The 21,454-nt window shown below is 34.5% G+C and overlaps 1 protein-coding gene across 1 annotated transcript; it reads left to right on the plus strand.

Moving 5' to 3' along the window:
* The first annotated feature begins 250 nt into the window (after positions 1–250).
* Positions 251–18,833, plus strand: LOC126717723 (phragmoplastin DRP1C). Its single transcript, XM_050419576.1, has 16 exons — positions 251–659; positions 748–811; positions 1,451–1,555; positions 4,735–4,836; positions 6,235–6,285; positions 6,401–6,462; positions 8,447–8,537; positions 8,651–8,715; positions 8,938–9,132; positions 9,271–9,390; positions 9,612–9,682; positions 10,737–10,962; positions 12,391–12,441; positions 16,432–16,663; positions 16,984–17,123; positions 18,455–18,833. The coding sequence occupies exons 1-16, from the start codon at positions 528–530 to the stop codon at positions 18,578–18,580; spliced, it is 1,833 nt and encodes a 610-aa protein (XP_050275533.1). The 5' UTR covers positions 251–527; the 3' UTR covers positions 18,581–18,833.
* The last annotated feature ends 2,621 nt before the right edge of the window (positions 18,834–21,454 follow it).

Consider the following 21,454-nt stretch of genomic DNA (forward strand, 5'->3'; position numbering starts at 1 on the left):
ATTGATGCGTAACATTTTTTATAATCTTGACTTTCTGCCATTTCAATTTTGTTGGTTTGTTTTATTACCACGTTTGGAGCCCAATACGATAGAATGGAAGCGCAAAAAAAAAGAAAGGAAAAAAAGGAAAAAAGAAAAGAAAAAGATTGTTAAGAAAATATGCACCATGGAGATTGGAGATGTGACTCGTTATGCAAAAACATACGTAATAGCTCTCCAGGAATGCAAAGTTACGTAAAGTAAAAGAAAAAAAAAAGAATAAAAAAAAGAGCAACTATTACTCATTCCTCAACCGTTTTTTTCCGTGTATTCTCTCTCTCTCTCTCTCTAGATCCACGTTCTGCATCTAACCCATTTTTTTATTATTCAGTGATTGAAACCCTCATTGCTGATCCCGCATTCTGTTCTCGGATCCAAATCCTTATTTTTTTTTTTTCTCTTCCCTCAATCTTACCAATCCCATTACACAAACAATAGTACATTTCTTAGATCTTCGGTCGCTTTGAATCCATCCCCTCCCTCAAAAAATGGCAACAATGGAGAGCTTGATCGGGCTGGTGAACCGGATCCAGCGAGCCTGCACCGTCTTAGGCGATTACGGCGGCGAGGGGATGTCGCTTTGGGAAGCTCTTCCTTCCGTCGCTGTCGTCGGAGGCCAGGTTCTCATTATTCATCTTTCACCTCCTCTTTTTTATATTATTGTATTTTTCTCTGATAATATGCTTATGCTTTGGTGGAAAATCTCAGAGTTCGGGGAAATCTTCGGTGTTGGAAAGCGTGGTTGGAAGAGACTTTCTGCCTCGTGGATCCGGTAATTCGTCTTTCACTTTTTTCTCCACTTTTAAGTCTCTCGAAGAAGTATAGAAAATTCAATGTTGGATCTAGTTATTATTTACGATATATTTACTTGCAAAGAAATGCCATACAATAACACACATTGCAAAGTCTGAGAGAGATGATTGATAGACAATCTTATCACGATTTTGTTTTTTTTTTTTTTTTTTTTTTTTTTTTTTTTTTTTGTTGGAGAAGCTGATTCCCGAACTAGAACTTGCGACGTTCCACTTAAAGTGGAAGGCACTTGCTATTGTGCCAAGGCATGACCTCTTATGTTAGGGGAGTGTTTGAACATTTAATGCCCATCGGTCATGTTTAGGAGAAATTTCTATAAATGCGTACTCGCTCTTCTTACATGAATGATGGGTTCTACTAATTAAATTTATGGTGGGACCTAACATTCACGTGAGAGAAGAGAGTACGTATTTATGGTACTCCGGGAGTACCTAATAATTTTTCCATGTTCAGTTGGCCATGATCTCTTTCTTTCTATTTTGAGTTAGAATGGTCAGCATCACTTCATTAATTTTAATTATCCCATTAACATATTAGCGATTTTTTTTTTTGACAAGGAAGAATGTTTTGATCTTATTTATTGTTCTTTGATTGTAAGGTATTGTTACACGGAGGCCGTTAGTGTTGCAACTTCATAAGACAGAAGGGGGGCAAGACTATGCAGAGTTTCTCCATGCACCAAAGAGAAAGTTAACCGATTTTGGTATGTCAACTTCTGATCAAGGCTGCAATTTATTTCCCTCTTTGATTATAATTCATGCCATTGGTGGCTAAATTCTTTATTTGTGTATTTCTTTTTTTTTTTTCTCTCTGTGTGCTTTTAGAAATTTTTACTTACCCATTGCCTGTCTTAAGGATTCAATTTATTTTTTATTAGGTGATGAATCTTTTTGCATATTTTGAAAATTTTTTTCCTTGTTTAAACAATAGATGCCCATTTTTAACAATAAGAATTTTTTTGATAACAATAGTATTTATGAATTGCTTGTGATACCAAATTCTTAGGTAAAGTTCTGTTCTGAGATAAGGAAGATATGGTTTGAAATAAGGTTTGGGTGCTCTGATATTTCTTTTGGTACACAGATATGAGATGTAAGCTTATATGGTAGATATATAATGCCGTTATTATAGATGCCAACAGAAAAATTAAATTGCCTAAAATAGTATCTTCATTACTTAAGATCACATTTTTTTTTTCTTTTCTTATATTCAAACTGATATATGTTTAGACCCGATGGCTTGGGTTTGGTTGCAAGTATCTGATTTTCATATTTAGCTCTGAGGACTAAGCGAAGATACTACAAGTATTGGTTATGGGCATCGGAGACACATGGATTCTTTTGGTTATTATGTAGTCAAAGTTGTCTTTGAGGTTCAATTCCTTAAATAATTTAACCATTTTACAGTTATTTTTTATTTTTTATTGGTAAGTTATGGAACTGCCATTTGAACCCACAACCCAGTTTTGCATATATACATACATATATATATATATGTTTGTATATTAGAAAAAGAATTTCTGTTCCATTAAATTTCAGACTTGCTAATGATAATTGCATTTAAGGCTAATATTGATATGGAAATTTGATTGGAAGGTAGTAAACTGGGGTATGTTCATATGATATGGCCCTTAAGTCCTTAGGTCATTTAGTATTTGTAACTAGTATAATAGGCATCAGCACAATAGTCATTTGGTTGTAACTAGTGGCAGGAGATTGATAGCTCCAGGTGTTAATGGGAAGACATAGCATTACTCTCTTGCAGAGAACTAAAATTTGTACCATTCAGTTCAAGGGGATGAATATGATGATACACACAATCACCCCCCCCCCCCCCCCCCCCCTCTTTTTTTTTAATTATTATTGGTAAGTTACACACACAACCGATAGTTTTGCACCCACGATCTCACCCTCCACTTAGGACTTATAAGGGAATAAGGCACCAGTTGAAATCGAGCTCTTTGGCCCCTTTTTGCTCTTTTTGGAATATTAATGCGTTGTTTGTCATCCAATGGACTCAAATACAAATTATACCATATGCAGGCCAGGAGCTATAGGTAAAGTCTTTGTAAAGTAGATTGTTAAATTAATTACATTGTGGGTTTCAAATTTCAGTTTCTGCACAGGCCTTGAATTTGGAATATAGAAGTCTAATATGTTGACATTGGGGATGACTTTGAATTGGTTGACATTTCAGTTAATGTATGATTTGTCTCATCTATTACTGTATTTGCATTGAATCAGCTAAAGACTAGCTTATTTAGAATTTGTATACCTATTCCTGTTAAGTATTACCTCATCCAGATTGTATGGTTGTCATGATGTACTTTGCAACAAACTTATTTCCAAAAATAAGAAGTTTGACATATATGAGTTTTATTCATCAATTATTTAGTGTTTTTTATTGGTAAGTTACACACGCACCTGATGGGTCTTAAGCCCACACCCTCACCCAAGTTGCCATTTGAGCTGTAGAGCTCATTGGGTCTTTGAGCCCACACCCTCACCCTCACTTGAACCAACACCACCTCACCAAGAGTATTGGGAGTCTTCTGAGGGGAGTTTCAAATATCCTTTGGTGGCTTGGGAAAAGGTGTGTTTACTCGTCAAGATGGGTGGTTTGGGGATAAGAAGTGTGGTGTCATTTAATCAAGCTTTATTAGGGAAATGGCTGTGGAGATATGGGCATGAAGATACCCATTTTTGGTGGCGAGTTATCTCCACAAAATATGGTGAGGGTCAAGGGGGGTGGTGTACTAAAGTGTGCAGGAGGACTCATGGGTGTGGCTTATGGAGAAGCATTAATGAAGGGTGGTAGAGCTTCTCTAAGCATCTGTCTTTTGTAGTGGGTGAAGGCACTCGTATCCGCTTTTGGCATGATAGGTGGATTGGTGATAATACTCTAAAAGATCTATATTCTGAGCTCTATGTGTGCTTAGCGGTCAAGGATGCTTGTATCTTTGAGGTTTTGTGGATTCCAGAAGGGGGTACTGTTAGAGTATGGGATTTAAGGTTTTATAGAGCTTTTGCAGATTGGGAGCTAGCTACATCTTATTCCCTTTTCTAGCTTATCCAAACCCGTATTTCTCGGGGTGATAGGAGTGATACTCTTTGTTGGCGGTTAAAAGGTGATGGTAAGTTTGACACCCGGTCTTATTACCATGCGATTAGGGGTGCTTCAAATTCTTTGTTTCCTTGGAAGGGTGTTTGGAAACCAAAGATTCCTAGGTGAGTGGCGTTCTTTTTGTGGACAGTTGCACATGGTCGGATCCTCACTTTGGACAATCTAATGCTTAAGGGTCGCCCGTTGGCTTCTTGGTGTTGTATGTGTTGTTGTGGTGGGGAGTCAGTAGACCACCTTCTTCTTCATTGTCCTGTTACTCATTCCCTATGGACTTTTATGCTTCAGGCCTTTGGTATTCAATGGGTTATGCCAGGATCAGTGGTGGGTTTGTTATCTTCTTGGCATCAGTGGCTTGGGAAACATAATTCGGACATTTGGAATTTGGTTCCAGGGTGCTTAATGTGGATTGTGTGGTTGGAATGAAATCGTCGTTCCTTTGAGGATATTGAGAAGACATTGGATGAGTTAAAGGGTTTATGCCAATGTAGTCTTTTGGAGTGGTCTCGTTGTTGGGGTTTTACTGATTGTTCTTATCTCTCTGAGTTTATGTCTTCCCTTAGCTTAGTTTCCTGATTTCTCGTTTTGATGTGCTGTTTGTTCTTTTATTTCTTGTTGTTCATCATCATGAACAACTTGTTCTTTTCCTTATTTTCTCGTTAATAATAATTTTCTGATTACCTATCAAAAAAAGAAAGAATATAAAACTATAGTCGTGTTACAACTTTCCATGACAATTTCTGTGTCATTTTGCTTATACAGCTGCTGTTCGTAAGGAGATCCAAGATGAAACAGATCGTATTACAGGGAGGTCAAAACAAATCTCTAACATTCCAATTCACCTGAGCATATATTCTCCAAATGGTTTGTACTTACATTTTTATCTTATCAAAATGTTGATAAATTATTCAAATGAATTATCTCAAAATATTTAATAAGCGTTTCCCTTTATATATGCCTCTTTTTTATTCACTCACCAATGACTGTAGTAACTTGTTCTTGGCACAAACTTGATGAGTATCTTTCTTTACTAAGTACTGAATAGTGGTAGAAAATAGATGAAAACACTAGAGAAACTACAAGTATGGTTTTGATCAAAGGCTCATATTTGTTGAGGGTTTAAAGAAAAAAGAAAAGAAAGAAACTCTTAATAGCCACATATTAAATTGGATGTTGTAGTATGAAGAATTAGATTGTCTTTAATCATCTTCATCATTATTCTCCATCATGGTAGTTATTCAGTGATTATTCAATTAAAGTAAAAGGAAAAAGATATTCAATCAGATATTTGGTTTAAGGGGGTGAGGAGTTCAAGGGAAGGGAATGGGCTATCACCCAGGTACGTAGCCCTTATAACAATAAAATTGACTATAACAGGTTCCCACACTTCACTACATTTTCTTTTAAAGGTTCCCTACATCATTGGTTGTTTGCCATATACTTATATATATAAAAAAGGGTTGTTTACTATATATTTCAATAACAATGGGATAAGGAGAGAGTTATTTGTATATTAAATTAGCTCACAGATATAGTTGACTAGTAAAGATGGAGCTAAAGTGCCTACCATCCTAGATGTGATATTTGCTGGAATAATACTTAAATGATTAAATTCACTATTTCCTAATAACATAATTTTTGGGATTAGCTGTAGTTTATCATGATATCATGTGTTGTGCCCCACTTTTTGAGAGGGAGTCTGGATCTAAATGTAAGGAGGAGTGTGAGAATACTGATTAAAAGATCAGTTTCACCATTGTCTAACTGTTTAAGCTTTTGGGTCTAGTGGTATTTAATCAATATTGATTGAGTTGCCTATCTGAATCATCCCTTTAAGATTCACATGATTTGCAAAAAATTATCTACAACAAAATTCTTCACCTTGTTGGAGTTGCAAAGGGGATGGAAGATATAAGGTGAAGATTTTTATTAGTTCTGCAATGCAAATTGAGCATAAAATTTGTTTTTCCTGTCTGCAACTGGAAGTGTGATATACCACAGGAAAATTTTTAATGGGCACCTTATGTAGATTCTTATTGAAATTCGTAGTCATTCATACAGAATCATGAATACTGAAGCCCTTTCTATCAGAAGCATAAAATATGAATATCATAGACATGATACGCTTAATCTTGATATATTTTTCCTTCTTTCCTTTTTATGCAAGCATTTGTCAGCTTTTCTTGTATTGTTTTTTTATTCTTTAGTAACTCTAGTTCTCTTTATCAAATTCCATATTAAGAGCATATTTTTGTTTCGCAGTTGTAAATTTAACCGTCATTGATCTTCCTGGGTTGACAAAGGTTGCTGTAGGTAATTTCTTTGAAATTTTTTTATTCTCCCTAGAGCAATGGTTCAATTACTTTCTGTTGTTAGAGTAGTCATTCTACACATTTGGATATACAATGACAAATTTTGGCTTTTGCAGAGGGACAGCCAGAAACTATTGTTGAAGATATTGAAAACATGGTTCGTTCTTATGTTGAGAAGGTGAGTGTTAAATATTAGCATTGATATATACCATATTGAATATGCTAGAGTAGATGTGGAAGACAAGGCATAGAATAGAAACACGAGAATATTAGGGTTACGTGGTTCAACCTTGTCGGCCTACGTCCACGGAAGAAACCCTTAAAGGCTGCATCTTTAATTTATAAGAGTGTAGTACATAGCTTGTGTTACAATGAATCATAACATGAGTATATATAGTTGGCTAAACCCTAGACTTCTAGTATAAGTAGGAGACTTGACTTGCACACAAAATAGGTGTGGGCTTGGGTCTATACTATGGACTAATATGTCTAATATATCTCTAATAGTGAAGATGTTGTAAATTATTTTGCTGAAAAATATAAATTCAATAAAAAGAAGGCAATACTCAGGGATGGATATCTACAAAATAAACACATTAAAAAAAAAAACAAGTTAGTAAATCAAGAAGAGAAGATCCAGCTCCTTGCCCCAGTATCTCCTTCAAGGAATTAAGGATTTCAAGACATCAAATGTTCTCTTGAGATTGTATATTTCTTAACATAACAAAATATATTTACTTTCGTCCTTCAAAATGCACCAAAAATACATCAAGGAGCCCCTCTTTTAATAAACTTGTTGCTTCAGATCACTGCTTTTAACCAGCTCCTCTAAATATAGTTAAGTACCATTAATTGACCTCTACAACTCAACAGAAAGAGTATTCAATGAATATGATTATATAAACAATTGAATTAATAAATGGTTAATTGATCAACTTGTACCTTACACAATTATCATTTGTTTAGAGATTAATCTTAATTAATCAAATGGATCAGTGTGTGAAATTTATTTCCCAAGGATGTAGTGATGTACACTTAAGCAAAAATTCTTGGTAGGTGAGAAGCAGAAGACTCCACTCCTTAGTTGGATAAGGCTAGTCACCATCTGCTCCAAATTCCAATGGAATGGGACAAGCTCTCATTGTAGTCTTATTCTTAAGACAGGTGTTATTTGCCACATTCGTCAATAGTAACTAAGTTCTTGGAGAACAAAGCAATATTGTGAAACAAGTCCTGGCTCTTTACGAATTTCTGGGGGCCTCAAGAGGATTCCATTCTTCACACTCTTACAATTCTGAAAATAGGGATGCTTGGTAGACTTTAAGGCAGTGAGTGGAAATGTGTTGAGTGTAGGGTTAGGAAAGGATTGCAGGATAGTTTTACCTATTTAAAATAAATAAAAATTAAAAAAATCTTTATAGAAGGCCCATTCTTCATAATACTTATGTCAGGATGGTACCCAAAGCGCCACCATGAAGGTCTTCCCAACAGTCAGCTAGTTTCAAAATCAATCTCCAAGTAGATCCTTGTGGAACTTATGGTCTCATATCCACCCATTCCATTAACGTGCCTCCCTCCTTTTTCAAAGTAGAAATGCTTTCCATCCTACTTAGAAAGTAGTCTGACTTTTATCTCTCTTTGATTTATGAGTCCTTGGTTGGAGCCTTTCAATTGCATCTTTGAATTCATGACCATATACAGTGAGATGGGATTTAAATGAATTGAGTCCATTCATGTGCACAACTATGCAGTTCCAGGACAGTGATGGGTACTGCTGAATTTGCTGTGATGACCTAAAGTTATCTCCTTAAATATTTTAAGTTTCCTTCTTCTTTACCAAAAAAATTGCAGTATGCTGGAGCTGACTTGGCATCTGAAAGTAGAGGGTAGGGGTTCAATTCTAACTACAGACCATAAAAGGCAGAATTTACGCTTCGAGATTCTTTTTTTTTTTTTTTTGAGATTCTTTTCTTAGTGATGTATATCATGTCTTTGGAGATTAACTTATTTAAGACGTTGCATTAACAATGAATTTACTATCTGGCATATTTCTGGAATTGTTAAGGATCTAGAGTAAAATTGTTTTTGCAAAATTAATTATTTCTTTACATTCAAGTTTTTTATATGCTTAGTTCATCTAACAGACTTTTCTTATTTTGTAGCCTAACTGCATTATATTGGCTATTTCTCCTGCTAATCAAGATATTGCCACTTCGGATGCCATAAAACTTGCAAGAGAAGTTGATCCTTCAGGTACTATGAAGTAGGTTACATTTGTTTAAGGCTATATTTCTTTGCATTTAGCAATCAGAATTTTCTCTTTGGGAGCATATGATTTATTTTTCTATTACATTTTGTATTTTCAGGTGAAAGAACATTTGGTGTGCTAACAAAACTCGATCTAATGGATAAAGGAACGAATGCTTTGGATGTATGGATTCAATCATCCTTACTGCATGAATCAATCACACTACACTTTAAATTTTATGAGTGCAATACCTTAATCCACATCACATGGTTATTTTCTGTGTTCAGTGTTCTGTTAGATTCTTTCTTTTCCTTTTGTTGCACTACTGAATATTTATTCTTTTCAAAATCACATTAAGTCTGGTTGTCTGCACAATATTAAAGATGATCTATATGGATGTTTAAGGTTCTTGAAGGAAGGTCATACAGGCTGCAACATCCCTGGGTTGGAATTGTGAACCGTTCTCAAGCTGATATAAACAAAAATGTTGACATGATTGCTGCTCGTAGAAAGGAGCGTGAATATTTTGAAACGAGCCCTGAGTATGGACACATGGCACATAAAATGGGCTCAGAGTATCTTGCCAAACTTTTATCTAAGGTCTTATTCATCCATTTTGACATCAAGTTATTTTCTTAAATATTTGCTTGCATTACAAATTTGCTGAAATATCTAACCTCTCTAACATTGAGTGGTTTTCCTTTTCCCCTTATCTTTTTTCATCTTGTTTCTTGTCAGCATTTGGAGACTGTTATAAGACAGCGGATACCAAGTATCATTGCTTTAATAAATAAAACAATTGATGAACTTAATGCTGAGTTGGACCGTATTGGAAGGCCTATTGCAGTAGACTCAGGGGTACGAACTGGACCTATTTGGAAATCAGTTTTCTTTGATAGGAATGATAATCTTTTATTTATTGATAAGTAAGTTTTGGCTCCAAGGGGAGGGGGAAGGGGATATTCGAACTAGTGACCTCTGCTTCTCAACGTGTGGCCCCCATCCGATTAAACTACCCTTTGGGGCCAAATCTTTATCTTTTATTCTCCTGACTTGAAGTTTGTTACCTGTATATGCAGGCTCAGCTGTACACTATTTTAGAAATGTGTCGTGCATTTGACCGTGTGTTTAAGGAACACCTGGATGGAGGGTAACTCCCTTGAAATTTTCTTCAAATTTATTATCAATTTTAATTAAAGAATTCTTAGTAGGTTCTGGCTGAAATGTTGTTTGATTTGCTTGATCCAAGTACGAAATTGATTCTTACTAAAAACTTTTTATTTGATTCATTGTTCGAGTTTCAGAACTAAACTACTAGAGGATGATGATATTAAAAAAAAAATCCTATTGGAGGATAAACATGTGGCATTAAGATTATATGTGTTTCACATTTTAGTGCACAAAGACCAAATTGATCACTATTTAGTGAGGAAATTAATTTGAAAGGGTAACTTTGGCATTTTAAGCTCTTGGCTATGTGCTGGTTCTGATGGTTTAAATCCTTTGTGGTTACCCTTCAGTACTACAATTGTGTAATTCATAAATCATCAGTTTTTGTTATTCCTTGGCCTTTCATATTTTTATTGGTAAGTGACACAAGCATCTGGTGGATCTTGAACCAGGGTCTTGCCCTCCAACTTGCTTTTAAGGGAAGGAGGTGCTATTTGAGCTAGAGTTTGTTGTCTATACCTTGGTCCTTTGAGAGCAAAAAGTCAAAGCTCCTCAAGAGTACATTGACAATGCTCATAATTTCAAGAGAACTGAGAACTCTTTCCATTTTTTTGTTATTATGATTTTAATAAAGGATATGTTTTGAACCTGTCCAACGAAATGTTGTGTCAAAAATGCAACTGGCAGAGAACTGTTTTACCAATTCTAGTAGTCCTTTGATGAAAAAAGTTTGTTAAAGCAACAAAAACTATATTTTTTTAAGAAAATGAATTTTTTTCATAAATAATATAGTTCATAAAAATAGTATCATTTTGTAGTGTCACATGGTTTTAACATTGCCAAAGATGGGATGTCTTTCAAGTTTGATTATATACATGATTTAACAGTGTAATTCTGATTTCTCCCCAAGAAAATATTGTCTACTTTTTGGGGTAAATATTTGTATCTAAGCTTTTTTTATTTTTATTTTTTATATTTATTTTGGTCTCCTTTTTGGGTAATATTTATATTTAAGTAAGTACTTGCTAACTCAGGCGGCCTGGCGGAGATCGGATATATGGAGTTTTTGACCATCAACTACCAGCTGCTCTGAAAAAGCTCCCCTTTGACCGTCATCTCTCTACAAAAAATGTCCAGAAAGTTGTATCTGAGGCCGATGGTTATCAGCCACATTTGATTGCTCCAGAACAAGGATACAGAAGACTCATTGATGGATCTATCAGCTATTTTAAAGGCCCAGCTGAAGCCTCCGTTGATGCAGTAATGTTCTTTAATTTGCCATATAGTTCTATTAAAGACATAGTTTTCATGGATATAACAGAGTATTTATGGTATTATTATATGCATTATAATGGATAGTACTGACCCTATCATAATATGCACTAATGTACTTGAGATTTCTTTTTCCCTTTCATGTTTACTCGTTAGAATTGTGAACAATATGATAACTTAGATTGACTGAATGTTCTTTTAATATATGCATAGCAAAATAGCACGTGGTGGGTGTGCTGAAGAAAAAGAATGGTTATAATGAGAGAGTGAGAGAGAGAGAGAGAGAGGAAAAGGAGGAGAGGGAAACATTCTACACATGCTTTATACTTGGCTTGGCTGACAAGCTTATATCCTCGTTTAGCTTTGTCATTGGTGCTGGTGTCTTGTACAAGAATTTTGAAAGACCAAGTGATTGAATGGTTCCAATGAAAAAAAGGTGGTTGAAAGGCTCACGTGGAGAATAAGAATTTTGGATTTCTTTGGTCTTTCATGCATAAAGGAATCTACTTTGAGCGTGTATGATAAACATAGTTCATCAAAATGCATTTTCAACCTCCTTTCAATATGTTAAATTTTACTTCTCCAATTGGGGATTACATCATGTTTCAAGATATATTCAAGGAGGCACTTCACTATCTTTAGAGCATGGGTGGCTGAGAAAAAATTATATTAGAAGGATCTTTTTCAGCATGATTAACTTATGTTAAAGGATTCTGGTACTTGTTGGGGATATTACATTCAATGAATGATGACAATTAGAGATCTGAAATAGTGAAAAGAAAATAGAAGTGAACTGGATTGGGTCTTAGATTCTATTCTTGAAATCATAGAACTTAGAAAAGTAAAAGAGTACAGTTCTATTAAGGTGTCAGAATAATAGTTAAGTGATTATACTTACCATTTCTCTTCAGCTTAGGCTTTTGGACTAAGTAATTTCTTATTGTATTACAATAGGTGGTGTTAAGTTTGAACCGTATGTCCACTTTATAAGTTCCATTTGAAGTTCAAAATTTTATGTGTTGGGTCCCACTCATTAATGAGTATTTTGGGCCCACATATTAATGAGGGTATCAGAATAATGATTAAGTGATTAAGTTCACCCTTTCTCATTAGTTTAGGCTTTTGGGAGAAGTAGTAATTTTTCATATGATAGAGATTAATTGGCAGCAATCCACCACATTATTTGGCATTTAGTGGCCTATTGAGAGACTATAATCTATTTATTAGGAAGGTGGAGTCGAGTGGACATGGCATTGATACGTGAAATTTTTTGTAATCTAGATTTGTATTTTCTACCAATTCCTTATATTTGGTTCAAAGTAATGCTCTTCATAGAGGCAAAATTCTTAGTTTACCCAAAATCCCATCATTGACATTTTTTTAAAAATATTTTTTGTTCTCTGTTCTCTTCCTCAGGTGCACTTTGTTTTGAAAGAACTAGTAAGGAAGTCAATAGCTGAAACGGAGGTAAGCAATTTTTAGTTATTAATTTTTGCAAGAGTTCAGTATTTGTTGTATAATGTATACAGAAAATTTTTAAAAATTTCAGCGGTTTGATTTCCAACTACATATTTTTTTTGTTTCATTATTGATAACTTACCACTAGTCTCAAAAGCTTAACCAGTAGGAAAGTGTAAATTTAACCATCATTCTAACACTCCTCATGTGTGGGCCTAACTCCTTTGGTTTCCAACATCTATTTCAGTTTCATTATTGATAAATTACCACTTGTCCCAAAAACTTAAATTCTTAGAAAAGTGTGGATTTAATCATTTAACCATTATTCTAACTCTCCTTCTTACGTTTGGGTTTTAATTCCCTCTCAATAAGCATGGCACAACATGTTAAATTTTTAATTTTAAATAGGAGATAGAGTGGAAGACAAGATTCAAACTCAAGACTATCTATCTTAATGCCACGATAACTTAACACGCATCCCAAAAGTTTAAGCTATTATGAAATGATGAATTTAATCATTTAACAATTTTTCTAACATTTTGGAAAGTATGATTCACTTTCCAAACCATGAAGACTAAATCAAAGAATTGGTTTGCTTGGAGTAAATGCTTGGAGCAATCAATTATATTGATATGGATTTCAAATTCAAAATGCACATGTAGTACATTGATAGTTAACTTAATTTCAAATTCTAAGCCCATTATAAATCTGGATTCTTTGATAATATGTTATCAGTCTAGTGAATAAAAGATGTAGCTCTTTAAGTTTTAATGTTGTGGATGTAGGCCCTAGTGACACGGTATTAAAGTGGATTGATTGACCTTCATCGTATCTCCACTCACATCATTTCCCTCTTGTTGGTGATTTGTAAATAATCACCTGCCAATGAACTTTTATTGTCTACCTCCCTTTCTTTTTTTCTTCCTATTTTCATTAGAAAATATCATCGCCTCTTTATACATATTGGTTATTTATCTCTGCAATTGTCACTCCCAATACCTTGCTTCAAAGCAACAGATTTCGTCACATCAATATTATAGTGACATCTTCTTAGGAGCTGCCATTTTAATGGAGTTGTTGCTTTTATGTGCCTTTGAAGCATCTAAATTGATTTGTACCAAGTTTCACCTTTGTCTGCTAATTTTCTTCAACTCCAAAAGAGAGAGTATAAAAAAGTACAAACTACTTTGGAAGATAGTTTCAAGCTTTAGTTTCAATTTCTGTATATGCGCATCTCATAAAAGATTTAATACACAACTTGAGGGGTGGTGTTGGAAATTATGATTCATTTTACAAACCATGAAGACTAAACCAAGGGTTTGATTGCTTGAAGTAAATCAAAGGCTTGGAGCAATCAATTATATTGATATGAAATTCAAATTGAAAATTTACATGTAATGAATTGATAGTTGACTACTTTCAAATTCAATAAACCCAATTATAAATATGAGTTCCCTTGTAATGTGTTATCAATCAAGTAAATGAATGATATTTTGGGATATAACTATGATAAAATAGTAGAATTTATGTTGGATTTCGAGTGAGAGAGAGAAGAGAGAAAAAGAGAAAGCAGAAGCACATAGAAATTAATGTAGTTTAGCCTGTCAGCCTATGTCCATAGCAGAAACCCCTTAAGTAGCTACATAGGGTCTTACAATAAGCATAGTGAGGGCATATATAGAGAGACTAACCCTAGGCTAGCCATAGATTAACTCAAAGTTACTTTACTTGCACTACAATTATGATTAGGATTACTCTGGTTGCACTACAAGTGGGTCCTAGTTCATTGAATCTAGACCAGTTACAATGGATTTGGGCTTGATATCAATAATATCCCCCCTTAAATTCAAGCTGGAGTGTGCCATGGAAGATCAGATTGAATGTAGAATGGACTAGACATAATTTAGAGTGAAACGTGTGAGAAAACTGCTGCTGCAGCAGCAAACAACTATATATTGAGGCCAAAAGATGACTATTGTGGCTACAGGATGGCTGCACCTGTGACTGGAAGTCAGTTACTATGGCTGAAGAATGATTGATTGGTGCAGCAGCAAACAACTATATATTGAGGCCAAAAGATGACTATTGTGGCTAGAGGATGGCTGCACCTGTGACTGGAAGTCAGTTACTATGGCTGAAGAATGATTGATTGGTGGCTTGGGGGACATTGTCAGGGGAATAGTGGCTTGAAGATGGAATTCTTAATGCATTTACTGGTGGTAGCAGTGGCCAGTGACAAAAGTTGATCTGATAGCAACGGCACCAACGACCAGAGAATAGCAACAACGTTTGCTAGAAGACATTGGCTGAAGACAGTTTCATGGTGAGATGCGTGAATGAGCTGGCAACCTTTGGGGAACCAAACAGGAGGCTGACTATTTTACCATGTTAGAATTTATATTGGGATTTAGAGTGAGAGACAGAAGAGAGAAAGAGAAAGTGGAATCAAATAGAAATTAACATGATTTGCCTTGACAACCTACGTAAACAGCAAAAAAGTCTTGAGCAGCTATATCTTTATTGTCTCGAACTATGTGTTGTTATGAGCCCATTGGGAGTATATGTAAGGAGACTAATTCTAGGGTTAATTTACTTGCACCAAAAGGATTAGGATCTCTTTACTTGCACTTTTACAAATAGGTCCTAGTACATTGAATCTAGACTAGTTACAATGAGCTTGGGCCTTGGGCTTGATATCTCTGATTGTAGCCTATTGGCTTTTGGTGTTGTGGAGTTGGACATAGTTCTCAATGACTGAAACATGTTAATCTCTTCCATTATTCCTTTCTTATTTTCTCTTTATTTTCCATAATATTTCGAAAGTTGACAGTTATATTGCAAATAGTTGTCATATTTCTGCTTAAGGTTGTCCTCAATTTCATTATGAATATTACTGCTGCTTTTGTCAGCACATTTATAAGATAGGTAAATGGGATATGTGTTAGTTCACACTTTGTTAATGGAGCTTTAGCATGCAAGTCATCCCTTTGTGTCAGGTCAGTCTAACTACCTAATTTTGGGATAGAGGGGCACAGCATTGTAATAAAAAAGAGTAGCCAATTTAGTTTTATGTCCCCTGGTGTAAACTAAGTACTGGATATCATAGAACGTCTAAGATGGTTAATATACTCATTTTTAGAAATCACAGGGATAGTCAAAGATTAATATCCAAGGGAAGTTTCTAGCAAACATGGGTATTTGACATGCATAGAATTAATGTAACAGAGGAACAAAGCAAAAAATCACTTTATAGTGCTAGTAATACTGGAATACCATGACCATGTTCCCCTTCTATGTTATAAAAAGTGATTTTTGCAGTGTGGAGTGGTAATATTGTCCGGAACTATGTACTGTCTGCAGTTGTTACTCAAATTATTAATTTCAAATATCCATTGAAGTTCAGAATATGGCAGAAATGTTGGATTGTATATGGCAGTAATGTTGGATTGTGTGGAGCCACCATAATATGGCAGTGTGATGATAACTGTTGGAAGACATGGTGCAATGTATTACAAAAATAGACATGACTGGATCATGTGATATTATATTTTTGAAATTGTTATAATTAGTCACTTCTGCTAGGTGCAACTTTTCTGATATTGAGAGCCACGTACTTAACAAGACATGGTGTTATTGAATACATCCTGGATTCGTGATGACTATCAGGGGCTTAGGTCTATCTAATGATACTGTGGTGTCTTCCTCTTGTATCATGAGTTCCTTCTGAGTCAAAGAAAAGAATAAAGACAGGCATATGTTTGTGAAGACAAAAAAGAATGCATAATGGGTATTCATGGCTGTCTTCCTGATTTCCCCTTCTTTTTAAGAAGTGTAATTCATACTTCGAAAAAGAACTGCAGTGGTTTTTGTTGTTTTGACACTTTTTAACGGTAAATGCATGTCTTCATCTTTAGCTAGCCTCATAAGATGAGTTTGGGATGCCCAGCATTCGGACAGAATTTGTTATACTTGATGCAATTATATGTTATGGGATTGCAGGAATTGAAACGATTCCCAACACTTCAATCTGACATAGCAGCTGCTGCAACAGAATCATTGGAAAGATTTCGCGATGAAAGTCGGAAAACAGTTCTGCGGCTGGTGGATATGGAATCTAGCTACCTGACTGTGGAATTTTTCCGGAAGCTTCATCTTGAACCAGAGAAACCTTCAAACCCACCAAGCGGCCCAAATACGGACCGTTACTCAGATAATCATTTCCGGAAGATTGGTATGCTATCTTCTGCTAGTTTTGGCTAAGGTCCTCATTTAAGTGATTGGTTTAGTGTCGCTCAGTTTTCAATTGTTCAGAGTTGGGTGTGTTAATGTTTGTTGCATGTTAATATGGTTCCAGACTTATATTTCAGTTTCATTTGGGATTTAATTATTTATTTTTTTGATGAAATTTGGGATTGAAATTTTGATACATGTTTAAGTATATTGTCAAGATCCCAGTTGTACGGTAAAATATTGATCATTTATCATGATTAAATTCTACTATAAAGGAAAGAAATACATGTCAAGTGCTGACATATATTCTGATTTCTTCAGGTTCAAATGTCACCGCTTACATTAATATGGTTTGTGATTCACTGAAAAATTCAATTCCCAAAGCTGTGGTCTATTGTCAAGTTCGAGAGGCCAAGAGATCACTGCTCAACAACTTCTACGCTCATGTTGGCAGGAGGGAGGTAAAGTTTTCATATTGTACTCTAAATGCTTGTGTGCCTTATACTTATTCTCTCTCCCCTCTGAAAGTAAAGGTTCATTGAATGATTTTTCATGAGGATATGTACTTAGGATAGGATATTAAGATTAATTATAACTATTAGGAACATTAAATGAGAAAGTTATACTTGGAACAATTTGAACCTAATTTTTATTTATTAATACTTTGTCCAAGTATCTGAAGAAATAATTATCAATAAATGTTCAACAAACTCTTTTACATGACTATCAAAAACAAACTCTTTTACATTAACCAATAACATCTGGTAAGTTTGTTATCTTCTTCCTGCTCACCCCTCTTTTGAAAAACTTGTTGATACATTTTCCAATTTCTTGTGAATAATTTCTGATACCATCCTTTAGCTTGTGTGGTTTGGCATGTATTATTTTATTTCTTAAAAAACAAATTCATCAAGAAAATAGGACTGTAAAACATTTATTCCCAAACATGAAATAATGAAGACCGTGAACAGCAATTGGACTTGCAACTGGCTTAGATGTTTCAGGAATTAAGAGATTTAAATAAGCACATGGACACTCTATAATGAATGATTTAGATCTTTCTATTACAGGAAGTGTAGAAACCAGCAGGTATATTGTATATGGGCTTTTTTAATTTTTAATTTTTAATTTATCTTTTATCCATATAGGATTCTAGTTTTTATGAAAAAAAAAAAAGAATTAGTATTTTAGTTTTAACATCTAAAAAAATGATATTAACTAAAGAATAAACTATAATATATTGTTCTCACATTGATCAGGCATCAACCAGTTTTTCATGCGTTATGTGCAAATCAAAACTGTTAAAATAACTCTACAAATAGTAAATGTAGACATCTCCCAAATTTGATTTGCATTAATGGAGCCAAACCATTTCTTTTCACTTCAATTTGAATGGTGGCTAACAATGCATGAATGGTGAAAATAAGGCATCCATTTTCTAAAGAAAAATAGTAATAATTTCATATTTTTTACTTGTTAACCTTTAGATAAGAACTCTTAACCTATGTCATATTTTTTCATAGTATACTACCAATATAGCGATAATGGATGCTGCATCATTAATTTTAATAGGGTAATGTCTTATCTTAATGTGCCCCTATCAAGAAGTCATACTTTGACTTGCCAAAGCTATTTAGTGGGTTGGTTAAGGCATTTAAAGGGTTAGAATGGTCAGGTTTCTATTTGTAGCGTATAAAATAAATAAAAATAGCCATCTTTAGCTTATAAATGGTTGTTAAATAGCAATATATATCAAAAGTAATTAAAAATATTACGCTTGGTATCTTTGCAGAAGCAGCAGCTTGGTGCAATGTTGGATGAGGACCCGGCGCTTATGGAAAGAAGAAAAGCCATCGCTAAGAGGCTTGAACTATACAAGTCAGCTAGAGATGAGATTGACTCAGTGGCATGGAAGTAATGAGGTCTGCAGTCATTTTTTGTGCTTAAACTCCCAGAAGATAAACCACTTAGTTAACAAATTAATTGCATATTCTTTTTGTAATCTAAAAATAATGATTGTCTACATTGGTCACTAGAGCTTTGATTTGCCCTCGCATATCATTTTCCACCTCTTTGGTATTGTTTCCCGTTTCAACAATCATTTAACTATGGGCGTACATGAAATGTGGCATTTGTGATGATTCATAATAGATTGTCAAATTTTTCCTGTTCTTCATTGAGAGACAAACAAAAAACTTAAAGCCTTATCTCTCTCTCTCTCTCTCTCCCTCCCCCCACCCACCCCCCTTACTTTCTAATTTGTTTTTAAATTTTTTTATCCTTTAGGTTTAGATCTGTGAATTTTAATAAGTATTGTCTGGCAAAATCAGCTCAGATCCTCACCATTGCAACACAATAGTGACAAGTTTTAACCTCAAGCGGGATGTGCAAAATGCACATGATAAATTGGCTTTGGCATATGCTATCTTGAGAAATAATGCCATGGCTCCCCTAAAATTGTTCAATATCTCGAACATTTTAGACAAGCCTTTGCTTCTGACCCTATGGATTTTTTTTTTTTTTTTTTTTTTTTTTTTTTTTTTTTTTTTTTTTTTTTTTTCTCTTTCTAAATAACCAAATCTTTCAAACAATTTATTAGTTAGTAAGGTTTCAAAACAAATTAGCAATCTAACAAATCGAGTTTGGTGCACTCGATTTTGTTTTCCTAAATCCAGTTGGTAAAAGTCGAGTTTCATGGAAATCGAGCTCAGAGACTCAATTTCCATGACGAGCCAACGAACATCAGGCCAGAACAATAAAATACAACAAAGCATCACCAAATCAAAAGACCCAGACAAGAAAAACAACGAATACCTTCGCCTGGAGCTTCGTCGATGCTGCTACTGCCGCTGCCATTGTTGCCTCCTGGAACCGTTGGTTTGTGTTTCTTATTTGCTGGTTTGTGTTTCTTCTTTGTTGGGTTTTTCCTTCTTCATGCAGTTTGTATTTCTTCTTTGCTGGGTTTCGCCTTCTTCGTGGTTCTTCATCTGGGTTTCTTTGTCTGGTCTCTTCATGGAACTCGAGTGCGAAACATTAGATTTCATTGAAACTCGACTATTCTCCACTCGATTTCAAAGAACAAAATTGAGTCATTTGGTCTCGATTTGTTAGATACCAAAATAGTTTCAAACTTTAGCTAACTAATAAATTAGTTTAAATTTATAGTTATTTTCAAAAAAAAACTCTGACCCTACCCTTAGGCTCTGCTTGGAAGAGGGAATAGAATGGAAAGGAATAAAAAGAATAATTTTAGAATATTTTTCCTTTCTCTTGTTTGGGAGTTTTAATGGAGGGAATGGAAAGTCCATTCCCTTATTTGGGAGTTTAAGTGAGAGGGAATAAAATGGGTAGGAGAGAACACTCATTCCTTTCTATTCCCTTAAAATCTCAAATTTTTATTCCCCCCAAAATTGGGAGGAATGAGAGGGAATGAAATTAGATTTAATGATTTTTTACTAAAACTCATATCCCTATATATTTAACCATTTATTTTAAAATAATGGTCTAATAGTAATATTGTTATAAAATGATTTCATTTCATTCTCTCCATGTTACTCCCAAACAGGATTACTTACATTTCATTCATCTTCATTCCTTTATTTTAAAACATCCAATTAAGGTTACTTAATTCCATTCCATTCCATTCTTTTCCATTCATTTATCTTATTTAAATACATTCCATTTCATTCCTTTCCATTCCCTTATGATTATCTCATTCCATTCCATTCCATTCCCTTATGAACTCCCAAGCGGAGCCTTAGGTGAGCTGTAAAATAAGGAATATATATATATATATATATATAGAGAGAGAGAGAGAGAGAGAGAGAGAGAGAGAGAGAGATTAGTTAGTCCCCAATATTAGAGGCGTAGAGTGATATGTTAAGATTACAAGAATATCCTCAAGCTAATTTAAAAAAACAAGACTACAAGCCTAACTCTAATGCTTAAAGTTAATGCCATTTCGGTAATTATCTATATTTATCTCTTGGAATGGAAATTTACTTTTGGTCTATTTCAATATACCGTCTCAGAGTTATTGTAATAATATAATTTACTCAAGCACAAAGGCAACTTGATATTCTTTACTAAGTAAATTCACATGTCCAAAAAAAAAAAAAAAAATCAAACTTTTCTTGCATTATTAGAAAAAAAAAAAAAGGCAAGGAAGAAAGAAATAAGTACAAGTCTCTTTATTACTTAAAGGAATGAAAATGTGCACAAAAGAAAGTGACTACAAAAGATAACAGCCTACATAAAGTGAATGAATAAAACAGTCAAGACATCCACTTCAAGTCCCTCAATTTAGAACGAGTATTTTCCAAAATGGCTTGCATCCTATTCAAAACCTCCATGTCCTCATCTTCTTGTTTAACTTGTTTGGACTCAATTTGAGACATTCATTGCACTAACTGGGCTAGTTCAGTATGGAGTATGGCCTTTAAGGATGCTTTCTTACCGAATGCCTCAGAGAGAAGAAGTTCAGTGTTTGCCACACAACGAGCTTGGCCATCCGAGCTTAATTGCTTGTTTAGTAACTCTTCCATTTTTAAGTACTTTTTGACATCTTTACAATATTTATTGACACACTCTCGCAAATGCTAAGTATTAACTACAAAGTTTTCAATCCCATTGTACATATCATCTATTTCAGCCTTGGGAGGAAGCTTGTTTAGGGGAAGATATGAAAGATTGGATAAGAGGATATCTCCTAACATCGAAGCTCCCATCAAACACACACAGGAAATATGTTTTGTGGCCTTAAACTCAGAAACTTACGGAACCTTAACCAGTT

This window comes from Quercus robur, chromosome 3, assembly GCF_932294415.1.
Source record: "Quercus robur chromosome 3, dhQueRobu3.1, whole genome shotgun sequence".
Taxonomy (NCBI): domain Eukaryota; kingdom Viridiplantae; phylum Streptophyta; class Magnoliopsida; order Fagales; family Fagaceae; genus Quercus; species Quercus robur.